The sequence below is a fragment of the Zeugodacus cucurbitae genome, chromosome 6 (assembly GCF_028554725.1).
Source record: "Zeugodacus cucurbitae isolate PBARC_wt_2022May chromosome 6, idZeuCucr1.2, whole genome shotgun sequence".
In the NCBI taxonomy this organism is placed as follows: Eukaryota; Metazoa; Arthropoda; class Insecta; order Diptera; family Tephritidae; genus Zeugodacus; species Zeugodacus cucurbitae.
In genome coordinates, this window is record NC_071671.1 from 1051442 (window position 1) to 1072735 (window position 21294).

Below are 21294 nucleotides of genomic sequence, written 5' to 3' on the forward strand. Positions count from 1 at the left end.
TACACCCAATGCAGTGAATGTGGACTTGCATATAGATTTTAGTGTTTACGCATTGCGCGTTGCGTAGGTCCTTCAGGTTTTATCGCCTTGTCATGGCGAAAATGTCCACTTCAGCATTTTCCCATTCGCGCTGCCTTTTTGTTTCGATTTAATTTGCGGCTGAAATGTGTTAAAACGCCGCGTTGTCGTCGGTTCTGTCGTTGCTGTGGTTCTGACGTTCTGTCGTACTGTCGTGTCTGAGTCAAATGATTGAAAAAGTGTGTAGAATTCTGTAGAGCTACAAGCATGCAGATATATATATATCAGTGTGCTGAAGGTCTTTCGAGAGCGTTGACTGTTGTGAAGTGAGCGAGTTGCTGCCATTAAAAATAAGTGTGTCTAGTACAAGCTGTATTCTTCTGGGAAAACTATAGCCAGCATGTTTAAGTAGTCTTGTAAATTAATTTCAAAAACTTGCTTAAAGTATACATAAATATGCAAAGTGGACATAGTTGGGGTAAGAACAATTCCAGAGAAACGGTTCAGCATCCCTTGCATCCATAGGTTAGGCTAGTGGTTATCTTTCGACACACCTAGGCATTTGGCAGGTCCATTGTGTCAGCATCTGAACTGGAAACAGCTCACACTATTACGTCCTCTCTGAGCCACCCTGTGGTCTTGATAAAATTAAATATTTCGAAAAGTCTGATGTGTGCAACTTCCGCAACATCATCAAGGAAACCGTGTCGGATAATTGCGAATCTTTTCCTATACAGAGTCATTCATTTCGCATAGAAGGTCTTCTATAGTATCTTCTTCTTCTAGTCTACAGTAATCATTATAAGGTATCTCCCGCCTGCTAGCGTTTATCCCAATCAGACAGTGTGGTTAACACCCCTACTATGGCTCCTAAGTCATTCCTTTTACATTTCAATAATCGGCTTGTGCTGCTCTTACTCCACTCGGGCTACGTTTGTCTGATTGTTGAGCAAGTCTGAGGTGAGCGTGACCAGAAATTTGTAAATTCCCTATTTATTGGCATTTAACTGTAAGGTGGTGCCCAGTCTGGCTAGTTCATATGCTTCGCCTGGTGTGGTTTGCATTCTGACGTTCTTATTTCTCCAATCACTGGACCTACGCAATGTTCTTCATGAGACACAGTCGCCAAAGCTTTCACTGTTTCATAAATTTCTTTGTTTCTGTGTTTTATTTAAAATAAAATTCTCTACCCAATAAACACCCTTTATGTGCTATAAAAATTTTAAAAATCCTAACTTATTTCTTCTTCATTAACGCGCTATTCGCGTAAGTGTGAAAGCTATTGCCCAAATCTGCGTAAACTGTAAAAGCTAATAAAGCTTACAAGTCCTAAATGTGTCCTTATGTGTTTAACTCATTCGCGTTGTCATCATGCTCTCATGGCTCAGCCAGCGTAAGCTCCCGCGGCAGTCTACTCTTTGCTCCGTTTGTGTTTTGCAACAAACCGGCGCGGGTGTGTGTGTGTGAATTTAAATTTATTAAGCGACCATTTGGCGCATTTAAATTTGCATACTAAGCAAAATCCGCAACAAAATTCGCATTTCCAACGCGCTGCAGGGCTGTGTACTCGCGCGCATAAGCCAGCGCGAGCTGCGAGCAGCCAACCGCGATTCGTGCAAACTGTCAATGTTGAAACACAGAAGCGCTGAGCTGTCATTAGCGGGCTTCCGCTTTGGAGTTGGGGGTCACAGGATTTTCATGTCATTGTCAACACTTTGGCGTGGCACATTAGCGCCATAAAATTATCTTTTATTTGCGGGGCGGACGGGGGGTTACGGTGTGTGCTCGCATGGAAAGCAATTCGAAAGCAAGAAGCGAATAGCGGCGAGTTGAAGGCATGTACTGCTTTCCTTTCCTCACATAGAGACCTCTTGTTGTTGGCGAAACTTGTCACTATTGCATTTGTTGTTGTTGTTGTTGCGCTGTCGATAAATTGCGTGCTGTTAACGTAAAATGTCGAAAGTTCGCACAAGTTTGCAGCACAACTCTGCAACTAAAACAATGAGCTGTAGCCGAGGCTCAGCAATAAGGAAGAATTATGAGTTTCATGCCCCGAGTAAATATACGGCAAACATCCTTCAAGTTAAGACGGCGCATGCATATGCTCATGCAAATCTCACAGTCACTTCTAACACCGTGCAGAGCGGCGGTGTGTGTGGCGAAGGGGAAATGCGCTGCAAATGGAACTTTCTATTTTTCTTAGTTCACAGTTAGAAAGAAACTTTGTCGCTCACTTCACTCGACGCATTGCAGTGCAGTGTGGATACTTCAAGGCTTCGACGCCCGCGCCATCAGCACTAGTGCTAGCACTCACTGCACTCCACTAAGTACTTTGGCAATAAACTTTATGCTTCTTCAAATCTTCAATGCAGGCGTTACCGAAGTTAAGCTGCCGACCATTTGGCACTTGCGTCGCCTTGCGCCACGGCGTATAAGTAACAACCAGCCGGGGTTGGCACCACTGACTTGCATAAAGTTTTCAATTTCCACTGCATATTCTCCACATCTCATTGGATCTACGCTTCTTGCTTGGCCGACTCGGACGTTGAAAACTTATTCCAGTTTCTGTGCGCGCTCTTTGCTCTCCTGCGTGCTACCACGACTTATGTATTTGTCTTGGCGAGAACGCACGCACTCACGCACGCACGTTTGCGCTCACAAAGCGCTTAGCAGTTTGCAGCTTCTCATATTTCATGCAAAGTAATCAAACAAAAGAAGTAAAGAAAGCATGGGCGCATATTGCGGTAGTGCGGAGGCAGCGCGTGGCTATGTGTTGGGTGGAGTAAGGAGTGAGTGCGCATATGCTGGACCTAATCAATGTACTTACACGTAAATCCAGCCGCTCAGTCACTTCAGACTGCCACAGTTCGCTTTGCATTGCCATTTATTCACTCAACTTTTTCATTTATCTTCTGCAAGATGTTCACTTGGAGTTTTTCTGCCTCGAAGTTTGCACTTTCCGTACACCGGCACATGTGTCATGTGTTAGAAGCTCACGTTTTGCAAATCTCCATTATCCTTTGTGGTTTTTGTGTGCGTCCGACTTGGCTTGTGAAGCGCTCTTAAGCCTATTAAGTGGTCTAGTTTTTTACTTACGTGGAACCTTCGGGCTTTCGTTTGTAAAGTAGAGTAGAGTTAAACAAAATTTCGCTTTTGTTTGTTCGGTATTCTAAATTGAGAGGATTCTTTGATAAAACTGAGTTCAAAACCGGGTTTTGGTGGTTTTTGCTGCTCTTTTCCTTAAATTGACCTTAAAAAGCGCTGCTATTGGTTTATTACAAAATAATTGATCCGCAACCAGCTTCAGCCCTATCAGCTGAATATAAAGTCGTTGGAGTCCGCTTATAAAAGCGGTGGTCTTACTTCCCAAGCGCTGATTGTCCATCTGTCCGGACTCACAAGTGCAAGGTGTTTCTCTTTTATCTTTTCAAACTTTCCAAATGCTCTATACTGATATCCACTAGAACTGGATTTCGCTAGATGTATCCACTGACAATATTTATCTAAAAAGAATAACTTTTAGCTAATGTATGGATTTCAGCTGTTCATTAATGTCAACGCTCCAATTGAAATCGCCATAAATTATAATTTTTTGCTTACCGCTAAAGCATGGACCAACTTTCCCCAAATTGTTATTTAACTTTGATAAGCACGCATGTCGAGTTTCGAATTTCGAAGTACAGCTGTACATACACATTTATAAGCGTGTATACATTGTGTATTAAACAATAATCGCCCATGTAATCCACTGCGCTGCCAAAAGCCCTCCAGCGTCTCACAGAGCGCCAGAGCCCATATCAAGTTCGCTTTCACCTTCCTGGCAGGCGCCTTAATCACTGCGCCCTCCTTGGTTGGTTGATTTAATGGTCAGTCAATAAATATGTGTTTAGAAAGGAAATCCATAATACTAACAAAGAAAATACACACGTGTGTATGCGTGGGTGTGCGCCTCCAGATGGGCTTGTGTGTGTCTACATTGGAGAGAAATAAATCCCTGGATTTCATAGTTCTTTTGCTTCTTCATTATTTTGACATGTCGGCACACGCTCGTGCGTACACAGTCGGTCAGTTTGCAGAAGAGCAATACTTCAGCATGCTTACTGGCGCATGTAGTGGTGATAGAATACATGCATACACGCATACATACATACATAAATTCTCAAAGGATTTCCGTTTCATTGCACGTCAGCGTCACTGTCCAAGCTTTTCAGCTCGCATTGAAAATGCTTTAACAAAGCAACAACAACAACAACACAATACACATAAAACAACAACAAGTACGAGTATACAGCCTCAAGTTTGTAAGCGCATACACTACATATGCATACATATGTATATAATATGCGAGAGTACGAGTATGTGCTTGCATGCGAGAGTGAATAGATTGAAACTGAACTGAATGAGCTGAAGTGGAAAATGCCGCCAACTTTTTGGTACTTATGAAAATGCATTTCCTGTCCGACAATGTCCTGAGCACACACACCACACAAACATATATACACACACATGTACATGTGTCTAACTAGCATTCGAGGATGTTAGTGGTGCGAAGAGAAACTCAATCTGGCGACAGAGGGGTTGCGGACTGATCCATATGTAAAAGGTTGCTTTGTGCAAAATGAGAAATTTGAGCAACTGTCCGACTGGCCGACTGTCGTTCTAGCATTTTGTTTTCCACATACTGTTGTTGGCAGTTGGCTAGTAGTATTGTAGTTTCTGGCATCTTTCAGCTGTCAACAGTTGTCTTGCTGTTTGCAGTCAAGCATCTACTAGCGTCTCTCAAATAAATTCACACCTACAGGCGTACGGCATGGTCCACACCCTGGACCCTGCAGAGCATTACTGCACTAGGTTCAGAAGTTATTTGGTTCAAGTTGGACCTTTCTAGTTTCGAAGTATTACCAAATAGCCTTATATAGCAGTCCTGATGATTAGAGTGGAAAATTCCGTCTCCTGCATGCCAGCGGGAATATGCTTCAAATCGGTGAAACTCGCAAACACTTTTCGAATCGGAGACTGTTTTCACTACTCCAAAGACACGACAGGTTGGCGCTTTCTCTGCAGGGTATGCCGCCTCTACTCTCTTTGTGTTTGTACAGCGCCAACAATCTATCTCGATGTATGTGTGTCTTTGCGCTTGTGGACAGTTTTGTTTCTGCTTTTATTGGCAGCACTAAAATAAGCACACTTCAGCAAATATTTATATAAATAACTACTGGAAAATGACGGTGATTGCATGTGTATGTGTTGTTGTTGCACTTGTCGTAAGGATAATAATACCAATTTTATTTGCTACTAACGATACGAATGAAAAGCACATACGAGCTGCTGTTGTTGCATGCCTTCAAGCAGCTTGTGTGCTCATGTGTGTGTGCACTTTGTATTTTTACTTAGAATGTTTGTGTGTTTACGTGCTTGAATTGACAAAATTTGTTCAGTAAAAAGCATTGTTATGCACTCACCTTCATTTAAGCATACATACAAACATGCATGTATGTGCCCTGAAGTGCTCTTCTGTGTATTATTTCATAAGTGTGTGTGTGTGATTATACAGTTATGCGTAAAAGTATGAGTACCATTGTTTATGCACATTTACTGGCTATTTACAAGCATTTATTTATTGTAACGTGGCAATCTCTATAATAAAAGAGCACATACAAAAGCTTTGGAAATTATTTATTTATATAGTTTTGCTTTTGATGAGCCTCATACCAACATTGTCAGCTCCTCGAAACTGTGCTCCAGTAGTACTATCAACAAACTGTTAATATGTCAGATGCTGTTGGATCAGCGAATTTAAAACACTTGATTCAATTAATTTTGTTAGTGTCATTTGTTGGTACAAATTGCGATTCAGTTTGCAACTTACTATACTTTTCAGTTTTGGTTTGTTGAATTATTTGGAAGTGTAGAGCATATGGATCTTAAATCCCTAGTAAACATTTTTCTAATGTTAAATTTTCTTCTTTAAAAAAGATCAGAATAAAATGAGATCCAAGTCCTCACCGTCCCCTTCCAGCTGCTGTTCGAAGACAAAAGACTTTCGGCCACATAAAATGAATTAAAACTCGAGAGAATTGGTGGCCCAAATATTTCAAACCAACAACCATAGACAGTATGTAGTAGTATTTCCACATCGCTTGTCTATATTATTAGAGCTCCAACTCTGTAAAAGTGGATGCTATGTTGCAACTAGAAACACCAGCCAGCACTTCGAAGTGGATTTCCCTTAAGTAAAATTTAACGGCACTCTGTCATGCTAGCATCCACAGAATGCATTTATCTAAGTGTTGTGTTGTTGCTGCACTTTCCATTATGTAATCTCACTTTCGTGCGCACTAACTTGTAAGATTTCACTTAATCGCTACAAGTGTTTGCCATCAACTTATGCGCCCCCCACAGCTCCGCTGCGTTCGCATCCCAGCACCGTTATGTGTGGACCATCTATGTGCAATGGCAGCGGAAAGAAGCGAAGCACTGAAGCATGCCACAAGTGTGTTGTTGGCGACCGCAGTACTCACATCCAGCGCCACAACGTCACAACGTGTGGACGCACGTGACAGGCGTTGAAGGATCTGGCGAAAGGATTCGAGCACAATGCGAACGCTTCCGCACAAACACCCACACTTTCGTGAATGTAAACTAAATAAACAATGGCGCACGCGAGTGTCTGTTGAGCGTTCGTATATTATCGGATAGCTGCAAGAACAACAGTTATCACTTGCTGTATATACATATGTATTTATGTATTTTCACGGACGTTGTCTTACGCTGACACGCTTGTGACATGCCGTTGTACACACGCCCATCAGCGTCTATCATTGGTGGAAGACACGGCACTTCCTTTTAAAATCTCATAGCTTGTGACACATAAATATGCATAAAACTTAATTTGAATCTACACAGAAAGCGTTATCGTTAAAGGCAGTCGTCAGTGGTGCCCCAACTGTTCTGCATTGCTACTCGAGTGCGGTCTTCATTGGCACGTTCTGCTTCACAGCCAACCGAAGCTTCCGCGATTTATACGTCGCTGCCGTACACGTTAATCCCGGAGTTCGAGTTCCACGCCTTTCCATGCTCATATAAATAAATAATAATAACAAAACACAACTCTAATGCTCGAGTCGTACCAACTATGCGTTGAGTTGTGCACCCTTTTGAGTGCCCTTTGTCTGCCAGCCATTCATGCAGTCAGTTTGACAATTTTCCTTCCGTAATTATTAAGTTTGTACCGTTTTAGCGCTAACGTCGTGGCCCTAGACACCGACTTCAACACAGTCCCAAAAAGTATCCTTGTTGTTGCCATTTGAATAAGCACGAACTTTCACAGTTCTTCGAGCTAGTTGTGTTGATGTGTCGAGGTGTCAAAGCGGAAGTTTAAAAGTCAAACTCATGTCATCCTGTTTATTCTTGCAGTTCTACGACTTTTTAAAGCTTCACTGCCAATCACTCATTTTGGTCGCACAGTGAAGCTTCAATTAGTTTTGTTACTCACGAAAATCGTTCTACAGAATGATTATTTAAAGACATGCGATTCCTCAGCTTGGTTCCTGGATTGCTTCTATGTATATATGTAATTGGCGTTGAACCGTTTAGTCGGTTATAGCCGAATCGATGAGTGTGCACCACTCCTCTCTTTACTTTGCAGTTCGGCGCCAGTTGGAGATTCCAAATGTAACCAGGTCGCTCTCCACCTGGTCCCTCCAACGGAGTGGAGGCCTTCCCCTTCCTCGGCTTCCTCCGGCGGGTACTGCATCCAACACTTTCAGACCTGGAGCGTTTTCATCCATTCGTACAACATGATATAGCCAGCGTAGCCGCTGTCTTTTTATTCGCTGAACTATGTCAATGTCGTCGTATAACTCGTACAGCTCATTGTTCTATCGTCTGCGGTATTCGCCGTTGCCAATGTTCTGAGGACCATATTGCTTATATGCTTTAACGATTAACCACTTCCTCGAATTGCGTCGAATCCCGGGCGCAAGCTAATGTTCGTCGTGGAACGTGACCTCTGAGCTTACGTTCTCAAACAATTTATAGATAACGGTAGTTTGTGTTTCGAAAAAGTTAACTTTCGTTGTCGCTTTTAATACGTTCAATCCATTGAAAGCTGCTTCTGCGGAAAATTGCCGCTATTAGGACTGTATTACGTCGTCACACCAATTATAACTGACGGTGTGGCCCAAATGCGGTCCTTGTTGTCGAATGCATTTACTGTTATGTTGTCACCATTCGAACTTGTGCTTACATCGCATGCTAAAAGTCAATTAAAAACTTCTATTTTATTTACCAACACACACACACACTCACCAGTGTCAGGAGCTCCTGCCATACTATTGACACTTGTCCTGCAGTTCGTGTAAACAGTAAACGATCAAAAAACTGACTCGTGAAACAACTACTATAAACGACTCAGTGAATGACTGACTAACGGTCGGCATGATGAAGTTGTAACTTGAACTGGAAACATTTAACACTGAATATTTCCTATGGTTGATTGTTGTTGTTGCCGTTGCAGCAATTGACTCGAGAATGTAAATAGTACGGCTAAGGTAAACGAACTCGTTGCTGTTGGCCAAACCAAACTAACACACATAGCCACACACACACACTTAGCCAAAAGTAAATTTAAACAAACCAAAAGCAAAGTTAAAACCACATCTATTCCCCTTGCGCTGCTCTCCGAAGCGAGCAAATATGAAACTTAAAAATTTGTGCGAATATGTTTGAATTGTGCGGCAAGGCAATGAAATGAAATGGAACTGCAAACGAAACACCCAAACCGGAAGTTGAGTACACAAGCACCTGCCATTTGACACACACACATAAACATACACTCGTGTGTCTCTGCATGTAAAATGATATTTGTGCTTCGAGTAGATATGTATGTGCAGCCTGTTAGCTCGCTTTCCTGGCAGTCGACTTGTATAGAGGACATTCTGAAAAGCTAACAAATTTGCAGCGGCAAAGATAAACCATAAACCGTACACTGTGCAGCAAATGAATTCGAAATGCCAGCAGAAAGCAAACAGAAATGCATGCAACTTTGCTAATACAGACGTCGTGCTCTCATTGACATTGCAACAAAAGCAACAACAACAGCTGTGGCATAGAAAAACTTTACCGCATATGCACATTTGCACAAGGATAATTGAAGGCATAACAGGGTCATGACCTCATCGGCAGGTGCGAGTTGACACCTAGCGGTGGAGATAGCTTTCTGATTACAGAGCTTTTTTGAAATTATAATTTAAGAGCAATCTGTTGTGTTGCTCGCGAGCTTTCTTTAGTCGAAAGTTCACGATTAATGCTATGAAAGCTCGTTTGAACTATAATTTCAAAACATTCCATTAAGCTTTACTAAAGCACAATTCATTGAGGCTGCAATCTAACCTTCAGATTTGCGAAAATTAAGTTTCTCATGTGTTGTCAAAGGTTTTACTTTTTTTCTGGTATGAAGCGAAATGTTCGTTTTTCGACTTTCATTCACATTACAGTTCCATTAAAATCCTTGTGAATCGTTTGGTTTTTGTTCTTTTGATAACTTCTCAATTCTGCTTCGCGGTTCTAAGGTCACTGACAATACAATATGAATGCCTTACCATACAATTACTCTGTGCCAATTTGTGTAGTAAAAAGTATAGGGTGATCCAAACTGGGAGATACCACTATCCATTCATTTGCTGTTAGACCCTGTGAATCAGGTTTCCCGTTTGTCGGAACTCTTCGAGTATCCGCGGATCTTTTAGATTATTATATAGTTTTGGTGCATTCTGTTACGTGCATCCCTAACAAACTTGCCAACCAATATTCTCACCTTCTTCATTATTTAATGTCCTTGAAGTTTTCGCGGTGAATGCTGCGCTGCCAACATGCTCTCGAAAATGGCAGCCCCATCCACAGTTTTGTTCTTATTATAATTGTTGGACTGTGAACATCCTCGTCAACCAACCCGCCAAAGCAGTTCCAAAATAAGCATTAAAAAGCAGGAAGTAAAAAGAGCAAGAGGAAATGGAAAACAAATGTTGGAGCCACCATGGAACTCGCAACGCCATTCAAATGGAATTGAAAGCGCAAACTAACAAAGGCGGCAGTGCGACCGAATGAATGAATGAATGGATGAAGCACCATGCGAATGAACTGCCAAAAAGGGTACACAAAAGCAACAAGCGGCACATCGGCTGTTCGATGTTGGGTCGCGGCGGAGCTCGGAAGGAGTCAACTGTGTGTTGGGGTGGTGTTCGGTGGCATGCAAGGCTGCGATTCGGTTACGTTTGAGCTTGCCTGATGGCCGTAAGGACTACCTCAATAAATTCTAAAGCAAGCAAGGCACGTGTGTACACCGCACACAGACATACTCGCAGGCACACACGCGCCTCATAAACGAGTACAGAAATCCATTTGCACAACTCTCAACTCAAAGGATATGGCATTTGTGTGTTGGCCCGCTTGCCGCTTTATTTGTGTTTCGGTTCGAATATGTGTGTGTCTGTGTTTTCGCCTGTTGAAGTGGAATGGAAATAAATAACTTTGCTGGTTTGGTTGGGAATGGTAAGCGGCGTAAGGACGTGCTGATATTTCGGTGTTTGTTTGGTCACAAGCGACTAGATGTGGGTCGGGAAGGGTTTTGTCGTCGCCTTTGTACACTAGTGTTTGTGTGTGTATGGGTATGCAATGAATACTGGTGAGCTATGTGGGCGTGCATTAAGGGAAGCCGGCACTCGACAAGCCGAAGTGTATAAGCATTGAAGTTGCAGCTTTCTTTTATTGTTGTTGTCATAAATGTAACGTGAATCGGGTATAAATATCGCGTAAATAATATTTGTGTTGTATTTCTTTTTTCATCTAACTGCTTTTATAAAGCAAATTTTATTTATATTTTGCTTTTTGCCGAACAGAATTTAACTAAGCGTCACTCCTCCCTTGCTTTCTTTGTCGGCTTGTGAAGCGCAGTTAGTTTTATCGATAAGTGCATTTAACTGTAAAAAAGCAGATGACTTTTTCATGTTCATAGAATATGCAAATCCAATAAATGGTGACCAATAGTAGGTCATTTAAAAATTAGGTCACTTTTGACGTGCTTTGGCAAATAGTTAGTTTAATTCTAATGGATAAACATACATACATGCTACTTTATGAGACAGCGCGATATTGGATCGATAACCACTTTAGGTGGAAATTCTCTTCATTGGTCAGTAATAATTTGGAATCTGCTCGAAAATGTTTGTTCAATTCGAAATGAAGACCTTGTGAGATGGCGAGCGCTTTGTTTTTTTTTCGAAATATCAACCGAATTTTAAATTTATAATACAATCATACCATATTTTGGACCTATTTGAACAGAGATCAATCTCTATCTCTCCGCTAATAGATCATAACTAAACATTCATTTTTAGTATTTTTTCTTCTTGACTTCTCGCTGCTAGATGTACATTTTTACACGCGAGTGTGTATCTTCAAAATGTCAAAGGCACCTATGCCCACAACGAATTTTCATAACTTTTAGCAAGCTCGGTTAGTGAGGCCAGCACACAGATTCACTCAGCAACCAAGAACACAAAACCGCAGCACCGCAGCCTGCATTAAGGTGACTATGAAGGCGGTTACTGGTGGGCTGTTGAAAACTGGAGCGTTCCAAGGGGGTCTTTCGCCTGCGGCTGTTCTTACTTGGTCGAAAATTATGATGGGCTGGCTGTGTAGACAGTGTTGCATCACCATAGCTGGAGCTTGTGCTTAATTTGTGTGTGTAGGCGCCGCTGAAATTTAAAGCACACATTTCTTCTTATTCTAATTGCTTGAAAAATTACATAGGTTCTCATAAAATCTATGAGGCGTTCGGAGGCGGCTTAAAACTCACATCACAAAAAGGTCAGTTTGAGTGACCGTGGAGATGACAGTACTTCTGAACAATCAATTGCCTTTCAAGTTGTTCATAGTGTAAGTCATATTTTTCTACATAGCGAGTCACAGCCTACAGCCGCAATTCGCGTTAATATCTTAGTGTTAATCCCTTTTTTTAATTTCGACCTTTCTCTCCTTGCCTGTATCAGCACTTTAGACATATTCTTTTGATGTTGTAATTTTTTTCATATTAATCGCCGTAAATTATCAGCAATTGCGACTTCTCTTTCAAGTTCTCTTCGGGTAATTTCTTAATTTTTATGTATTTTCCGTAGTGTTTCTCAAAACTTTGTTGACGCTGGTTGATTGCCGCCACACAAAGCGTTGCCATCTTTTGTTCTCATTACTAAAACGAGTTGGGTGAGCACTGAGCCGGAGATTCTTTGTTGTTCTCTATTGTTAACTTTTTACTTTTGAAGATTTCTGCTTCTGTTTTGGAAACTTTGGTGCCATTGAATTTTAAGGTGTTTATTGGCAGATAATGTAGAATTCTTTTTGTTTTTTTTTTTGGTAAATAAGAAGAATATACGCAATTATTTTGCTGCTTTTGAAATAGTTCACTGCTGTGCCTTTCCACTTATAACGGAGTTTTACGGAGAATAATAAACGAAAGCGAAAATTTATGGCTCAACTTTTTTGTGAGCTCAAGGAGCGCTGGTGCTCAGGAAGGTGCGTAGTGTGAGTTGTTTATGAGTGGGTGCAGAGAGAGCTGAAGACAGTTGTTTGTTTTTTAATCGCAAAATGTTAGTTCGAATGCAAATTCTGTTCAAGAATAAGTATATCGAAATGGCTTTCAAAATGGGCTAAATCGTTAAAGCTTCTTCAAACCTCAGTGCTCTGCATGTTCGTCCATTCTATGTACGTGTGTATGCAAGTCTGTACGCATATCACTAAGGAGCAAAAGCAAAATTAACTCTCATAAAAATGAAATAAATGTAAGAATGTATTCAGAATAACAAAACTGAACAAGAAAAAAGAAAAGAAAAAAAGAAACGCTAAACAAAAGACGTTATTCCGCTAACATGTGCGCTCGTAAAAATATAAATTTATGATGCTATTGCATAATACATAATTTCCAGTTAACGGGTGATTTTTTTGAGGTTAGGATTTTCATGCATTAGTATTTGACAGATCACGTGGGATTTCAGACATGGTGTCAAAGAGAAAGATGCTCAGTATGCTTTGACATTTCATCATGAACGAGCAACGCTTGCAAATCATTGAATTTTATTACCAAAATCAGTGTTCGGTTCGAAATGTGTTTTCCGCTTTTTTATCGACAAATTTTGTTCAGCGATGAGGCTCATTTCTGGTTGAATGGCTACGTAAATAAGCAAAATTGCCGCATTTGGGGTGAAGAGCAACCAGAAGCCGTTCAAGAACTGCCCATGCATCCCGAAAAATGCACTGTTTGGTGTGGTTTGTACGCTGGTGGAATCATTGGACCGTATTTTTTCAAAGATGCTGTTGGACGCAACGTTACGGTGAATGGCGATCGCTATCGTTCGATGCTAACAAACTTTTTGTTGCCAAAAATGGAAGAACTGAACTTGGTTGACATGTGGTTTCAACAAGATGGCGCTACATGCCACACAGCTCGCGATTCTATGGCCATTTTGAGGGAAAACTTCGGAGAACAATTCATCTCAAGAAATGGACCCGTAAGTTGGCCACCAAGATCATGCGATTTAACGCCTTTAGACTATTTTTTGTGGGGCTACGTCAAGTCTAAAGTCTACAGAAATAAGCCAGCAACTATTCCAGCTTTGGAAGACAACATTTCCGAAGAAATTCGGGCTATTCCGGCCGAAATGCTCGAAAAAGTTGCCCAAAATTGGACTTTCCGAATGGACCACCTAAGACGCAGCCGCGGTCAACATTTAAATGAAATTATCTTCAAAAAGTAAATGTCATGAACCAATCTAACGTTTCAAATAAAGAACCGATGAGATTTTGCAAATTTTATGCGTTTTTTTTTTAAAAAAAGTTATCAAGCTCTTAAAAAATCACCCTTTATAAATGGGCAGGCGAAGAGGTAAAAGGGCACAAGCTCGCTGTGAGGTTAAGAGAACGGCGATGTAAAGCGTGTCTTCACACACACACATTTAAGCTTATGCATTTATTTATACGTTTGTACGTATGTATGTGTGAGTGTGAGTGAGCGTGTGTGTATTGTTACAACCGCGCGTGTGCGAATATTATTTATGCCATGCACTAGCTAGCAGCAGCCGAAAAATTACTTTTGAGCATTTTCGCAATAAAATCAAAATTTACTACCGTACACAAAATGAAATGTGCTACATGCAAACAACAACAAACACAGAAAATAATAATATTCACAATAAGCAAATACGCAGCCAGCAACACAAGTATGTATTGGTTTTCTATGTAAATATATAATAAATATGACTTAGTTTTCTTCATACAACACCTGCAATTCAATTCATATGAATTTACGACTGCAAGTGCTTGCGACACTTCGACGGCATATCCCTGGTGTGATACCCAACGCGCAAATAAAACATTAAAATACAACTGAGGAAACATGCTTACTCTCATACAATCCGTTGTCCCTTGGGGAAAACAATCCCAGCTTTGGCGGAAAGGTCTGATTGTTAAAAAAGATGACGCGAATGTGACAAAAGAGGTAGAATGTATGAAATATAAACAGCCGTTTTCATTTAAATAAGCCAAACACAAAATTAATGGAAACTCTGAAATGTGTTAAGGCAATCAGAGTGAAAAGTTACTCATCCGCCATTGCCCACAGTCAAAATAATTTACATTTGAGCTTAAAGCAAAAGTATAAAGTAAATTTGAATGATTGAAAATATAAATCACTCTTAAATCGTTAGTAATATAATATAATCATTGAACAGTAGTCTCATAGAAAGCTGCTCCTGTTGATAAGACTGGATTAGAAATGATTTTGACTCTACTGAATTAGATAATATGAAATATATTTATGGTATGTTACTGAGAAACTTTTTTCTTATCCAATGAATTAAGAATCGAGCAAAACAATTATAACCAAGACCACCGTAGCACTGCATTTGGTTCTCTACAAGTCATTAATACCAAAGCGGGAAGCGCGAAAATCTAGAAATCCGTTCGCTGACTGCATATGCAGCTGTGTGTCTCCAGGTGTTTAAGTCACCAAGTGGCGTGACCCCAATATGCTGCCACATTTCTTCATTTATTATTAATCTCATATATGTACATTCTGTTTGTTTAATTTTCTGTAATCTTTTGCCAATGCATGCAACTTTATGGAAATAGTTTGAGCATTTCGAGCGAAGGGAAGTTAAGATAACAACACTCACACATTCACTTATTTATTTATTTGCGCTGAGTTTTGTACAAATTTATTCATTATTTATTCATCAGTTTGCATACGCTGCAGAACAACAACAACAACGCCAAATACAAAACTACACAACAATCAATCCACGCGCATCGTGAGCTAGTTGGCAATATTTCTATCATTGTTTCTGTTTCTGTTGTTTTTGTTTTTATTTTTGTATAGCGACAATAGCCTTCATTCATTAGCAGCAAAAAAAAGCAACAACGTTGTCGTGTCAAATTTATGCGCTTCACATGCACATGCACGCCCAGCAAACATAGGCAGTTGGAACATTCTGTATTTGCAGCGCAGTGGCACTGACTGCCCACCGAATCGTTTGCGCTCATTAATTATGATTATTGATTCGTTTCCACATGAATGAATGGGCATAATTATTAAATTCCCATCATTGGCGCAAAGTCAGCGAACCAAACACCGCTTGAGTTGAGTCTATGTGTATGAGTGTGTGTGTGTGTATGCGTCTGTTTGTATAGTGAATAAAAAACCAAAAACAATAAAAACAATAACTATTATGTCTGCAATAAAAGTCGTCAGCGCCGCAGTCGTTGCGCAGTTTCAGCTCCACTTCACACTCGGCGCAAAGCAAGCGAACAAAGCATTTCACACATCGGACTTGCGAATGCGGCTTCAACGATCTGCCGCTCGCACGCCCGCCGCCATGTCATTGACCATACCGGCAACATTAATTAAATACTACACATTTATTTTGTTGTATTCACAACAATATGTATGTGTGTATGTATGTATGTATGTGCATGTGTTCGCGTGTAAACAACAACAACGGCTGCAAACGATGTCGCTGTCGCCGTTATTGTTGTTGTTGATGTTGCCCGCGTGCGCCTAACAATATCTATTCGTAATTTGTTAGCAATTTGGCTACCGCGCATTCGAATGGCTCTGGACGGACAGACAGACCTGGCGTCGAATTTATCGCAGATATTTTCGCGGACAACAAACAATGTGCTAATAGATTTGAATGTGTGTGTGTGTGTGTGTGTGTGTGTGCGCGCATATGGCAGGCGATGAAATAATCGTTTTGAAGTGTTGACAACAACAATAATAACGATGGCAGTTTCAATACCCGCTTGGGCCATATTAATTTATGAGTTTGCACGAAATTTTTATTACCACACATTCGTTCGGATTTGTTTTTGTATTCAACACACGAATATTTGTATGTACCGAAGCCTATACGTTCTATTCAGCTCACATCTGTTCCTAAACACGCGCCAAAACCGACTTGATTGCTCTCGCTGAGTACATATACACGCACATATAGATTTATACAAATTTATGCATGAAATATTTATTACACTCTCGCAACAAAAGTTGCTAAGAGAATATTATAGTTTTGTTCATATAACGGTTGTTTGTAAGTCATAAAACTAAACGAGTTAGATATAGGGTTATATATAACAAAATCATTAGGATGACAAGACGAAGGTCAAAAATGATTAAAAACCATATCCGGTACATCGGTTCTCGTAACATCATATCCGGCCAACTTCATATTTGGTTCCGGTTCCGGATGCCTCATACCCGGCCACCCGGTTCCGGAAATATCATTTACCATATCCGGTTCCGGTTATCCCATATCCGGCCACTTCATATACTGTTCACGTTACCCCATATCCGTTTCGGTTACCCCATATCTGCCGCCCATATCCGGTTCCGAATGCCCCTATCCGGTTTTGACAACATCATTTGCCTATATTCGATTCCGGCTACCTCATTTCCGGTTCCGGCGACTCATATCCGGTTTCGGTTATCCCATATCCGTTCCGTTTCATTTCCCTGTATCCGATTCCGGTTACATTATATCCAGCCACCTTATGTCCCATTTCCGGTTCCGGTTGCCCCATACTTGCCCGCTCGTATCCGGTTCCGATAACCTCATGTCCCGTTCCGGCAACCTGGCCTGGTTTCAGTGTGGAGCACCACAATACTTTGAATAGTCTTTTGAACAATCAGATTTTGATAATCTTGGTCTCATTATTATTTACTTCTAATAGTGTGTTTAATATTATTGAAATCGGTTTCTCCAAAACACGGTGGGCTTTATTCCGCATATATCGGTTAATATCTTAGCAAAGTTAAGTATAATCTTGGATATAGTGTACTTTTGTGGTGAAAATGAGTGAAATCAGTTTAGGAATTACCTCAGCTCTCATATACTATGTATATATGATGGTTTTCGTTATTCTATTGAACGAATATATGGGTCAAATTGTATGTTATCTTAATAAAACTATATCAATAAATTGCGAGACTACAAAATGTTCGGTTGCGGCCGAACTTAGCCTTTCCTTACTTGTTTTATTTATCCATATTGGAAAGGATCGTTCAACTAATAGGTCACATTAGGCTGGATGAACTTAAAGTGAATAACGAGTAAAGATATATACGTATAAATGCTTAATGATGAACCTTCTTCAGTTCATTTGTGTTAGACTCTCCTATGCTTTATACAAATAGTCTTCAACATCAGCTAATTTATTTATAAATATTTCTTTTCCTTTAAATACACTACGTCAGTTTTGAGTTTATTATAATTTATCTTCATTTTGCAGGCACCTGTCCATCCACCTACTTTACATGCACTGATGGCGGTTGCATCCCAATGCGCTGGAAATGCGACTCTAAGCCAGATTGTGTGGACGGTTCTGATGAGTCGATTGAATGTGGTGAGTATTGGAATACACATATACATTTAAAACGCATGAGAATGTAAACAAACCCCTGTTTACATTTTGAGGGGTCCCGTGGTGCTAGGTGTGTTTACATTTTGAAAGGTCACGTGACGTCTGGTTTGTTAACATTTTGAAGGATGATTTGAAATCAGGTTCTTTAACGTTTTAGGTTGTTGCTTTAGGTCAAGTTTTTACATGGGTATTTATTTGAGGTAAATTGTCAGACATCTTAATACAATTGATTAGAAATATTGGTTTATAGCCAGAAATTTATGATATTTATGTAACCATTTGGTGTTGTGTAATACATTCACGAAGTTCCAAAGCTTAGCGCTCCTTTACTTGTATTTGTCTTTTAAATTGCAGTTAATGCCTCCAAATGTAATGAGGGCCAATTTCAGTGCACACGCTCCCACAAATGTATACCCAACAATTGGGTATGTGATAGCGAATACGACTGCGGCGAATTCGATTCATCCGATGAGACGAATTGTGAGTACAGCTGAAATTTGGCAATACGAGTATATCAAAGAATTAATTTCTTAATATCTCAACGAACTACATATAGGTCACACCGATGAACCGAAATGCCTTCCATACCAGAGCGAATGCAACAACGGTGTTTGCTTGGAGATATCGCGCTTCTGCGACGGCAACTGGGATTGTGACAGTGACGAGCTGAAGTGTGGTAAGTTAGCGAATGTCCGAATGACAAATTTAACGAATATCGCGCAATTGATCAGCTGGGAACTCACGCTCTAACCTTTCCAGATAAACAGGAAGAGGAATGCGCCCACCTCAATTGTTCCTTCAATTGTAAGTTAACCTCGCGCGGTGGTCCCACTTGCTATTGTCCGCCGGGTCAGGTGACGGTCAATGGCTCCCAGTGTGCGGACTTCGACGAGTGCAGTTTAGAGGGCACCTGCGACCAGCTGTGCCGCAATACGCCCGGGTCGTTCGAGTGCAGCTGCGTGTCGGGCTATTCGAAGCAAAAGAATCGCTGCATGGCGATAAATGGTAACTAAAAAAAAACAGCGAGTTTCAGTATTTCATTTTGTTAAAAATCCTCCACAGTGCCAGCCAGTGAAAACGCCTCGCTTGTGTTTTTCACGCAAACCGATATGCGTCGGGTCAACAGCAACGGTGAGCTGCTGAATCATTTAGTCTCCGGCGAGATGTCCGCAATTGAGATATGGCATCGTAATCGCACGGTATGTGCCATGTACTCCAGCGCTTGGACGACGGTGAGCATGCGCTGCCATCGCATCGATGATCTGAACGTCAGCTGGCAAATGCCTCTGCCAGAAATGGTCGCCAGCATGCATTGTAAGTATTCATGCGTCTTAGCGACATTTATCTGTATTGATGTTGCACTTATATATGTAGCCATCGACAAATTGCTATTGGACTGGATATCGGGTAACTGGTATTTTCTCAACAATGAGCTGAGCGTCGTGTTTATGTGCACGAATTCTATGCAATACTGCAACCTACTGCTGGAGGATGTCTTGAATCCATCGTCATTGGTTTTGGATCCCACCAAAGGGTAGGCCACATTGCGTTGTCTTTCATTATGTGTTTATAAACAATTATATTCGTTCGCAGTTTCCTATTTTTTACCGAATGGAGTCCCAGTTTGTCTCGCGTCACCCTCGATGGTCGCAATCGTACCAGTTTGGTTTCCACACAGATTTACTACCCCAGTCGCATGACATTGGATTTGCCCAATGAACACATCTACTGGATAGACATCTATAAGGATTTTATAGAGCGTGTCGATTACGAGGGACGAAATCGTTGGGCTTTGAGGAAGACCGCCGACGTAAGTGCTAAGCTGAACTTGAAGCTTTCGCTTTCGAAAGAAAAAGATAAACAAAGAATAATAATAAATTGCTCAATTGCTTCCGTTCTCAATTTATGCAGACTCACGTGGTGCTGAAATCGCTGCATGCCGTGGAAGTGTTCGAAAACACCGTGTACATAGCGCCTTGGATTGATACCGTTATTGTGAAAATCAACAAATTCACGCTGAAAGCTGAGGAAATCGTGAAGGATGCAGAGAGGCCGTATGATTTTCGCGTTTTCCATCGGCAGAAGCAGCCCGAAGGTAAATGCGATGTCTTCAATAAGTTCATTTATAAAATTCATTGATCGGTGTTTCCCACAGTGGCGCATCAGTGTCGCGATAATAACGGCGATTGCAGTCAAATTTGTGTGCCGTTATGGACGAAGAATTTCGCCACCGCACAATGCCAGTGTACCGCCGGCTATAAATTACACAACCGCACCGACTGCGTACAGGTTAGAAATAACAAGTTTCTGCTTTATGCCAAGGAGCGGTTGTCCAGCATCACTGGTGTCTCGCTGAATGCGCAGGAGTTGCAACAGTTGGTTAAACGAGACGAGCACATCGACGCAATTGTGCCGCTGTACAATGTAACCAGACCGTTGAGTGTCGACATTAACGTGCATGATAAATTGATATATTTCGTTGTGATGAAAGCGTAAGTACATATATTGTTGTGCCCCTCCAGAGGCCCGCATCCGAGTATTGCTAAATTGTTTGGTTCGCTTGCAGCTCCAGTTATGCGCTCTACAGTCACTCCATTGTAAGCGGGAAACGTACAGTGCTGGCCGATGGCGGCGTCAGCTCTTCCATCTTGGCCTACGATTGGATCGCACAGCACATGTATTGGAGTGTGGGAAACACATTGCGTGTGGCGCCTACCAAGAATATGAGCAACATTTTTACATTGCCACTGGCGGAAATGCCCATGTGAGTGAACACATTGCATGCCTTCCTCCTGTTTCATTAATCATTGTGAATTCTTGTGTATTTTGTCCACGCAGCTCATTGGTACTTCATCCCGCTGAAGGCATGCTGTATTTTACCCATTGGTTGGGCGATGCAAAGGGGAAAATCTATAGTGCGTGGCTCGATGGTACGCATAAAAAGGTACTTGCTGAGAGTGTGAAGGATATGCCCATGTCCTGGCCACTCAGCTTGAGCATCGATCGCCGAGGCAAAAAAATATATTGGTATGTTTGTATGTGTTATCGACAGCTTATACGCGGGTATATATGTAATTCTTTACTTTCGAACTCCAAATCAGGTGTGATGTGAAAATGTATAGCATAGAACGCATGAATTTGGATGGATCACAGCGCGCTTTACTCTTTAAGGACGCGGAATATCAACCCATATCAGTGGCGTTCCATAATGGCGTACTCTTTTGGGCGGATAAGAAGAAGGGAGCAATAAATCGTCTCACGGTGAACGCTCACATCGTCAAAACAGGAATGAAGAGCAGGTAAATGCGA

At 41.2% G+C, this 21294-nt stretch overlaps 1 protein-coding gene across 1 annotated transcript in view; it reads left to right on the forward strand.

Moving 5' to 3' along the window:
* Positions 1 to 21294, forward strand: part of LOC105213363 (prolow-density lipoprotein receptor-related protein 1) — a 76114-nt gene that overhangs the window by 41562 nt on the left and 13258 nt on the right. The window contains exons 3-14 of the mRNA XM_011186105.3: positions 17854 to 17967; positions 18340 to 18465; positions 18542 to 18661; positions 18745 to 18990; positions 19048 to 19299; positions 19360 to 19519; positions 19579 to 19795; positions 19897 to 20080; positions 20141 to 20477; positions 20552 to 20749; positions 20824 to 21012; positions 21087 to 21284. Coding sequence (XP_011184407.2) covers positions 17854 to 17967; positions 18340 to 18465; positions 18542 to 18661; positions 18745 to 18990; positions 19048 to 19299; positions 19360 to 19519; positions 19579 to 19795; positions 19897 to 20080; positions 20141 to 20477; positions 20552 to 20749; positions 20824 to 21012; positions 21087 to 21284 — 2341 coding nt within the window. The remainder of the gene's footprint in view (positions 1 to 17853; positions 17968 to 18339; positions 18466 to 18541; positions 18662 to 18744; positions 18991 to 19047; positions 19300 to 19359; positions 19520 to 19578; positions 19796 to 19896; positions 20081 to 20140; positions 20478 to 20551; positions 20750 to 20823; positions 21013 to 21086; positions 21285 to 21294) is intronic.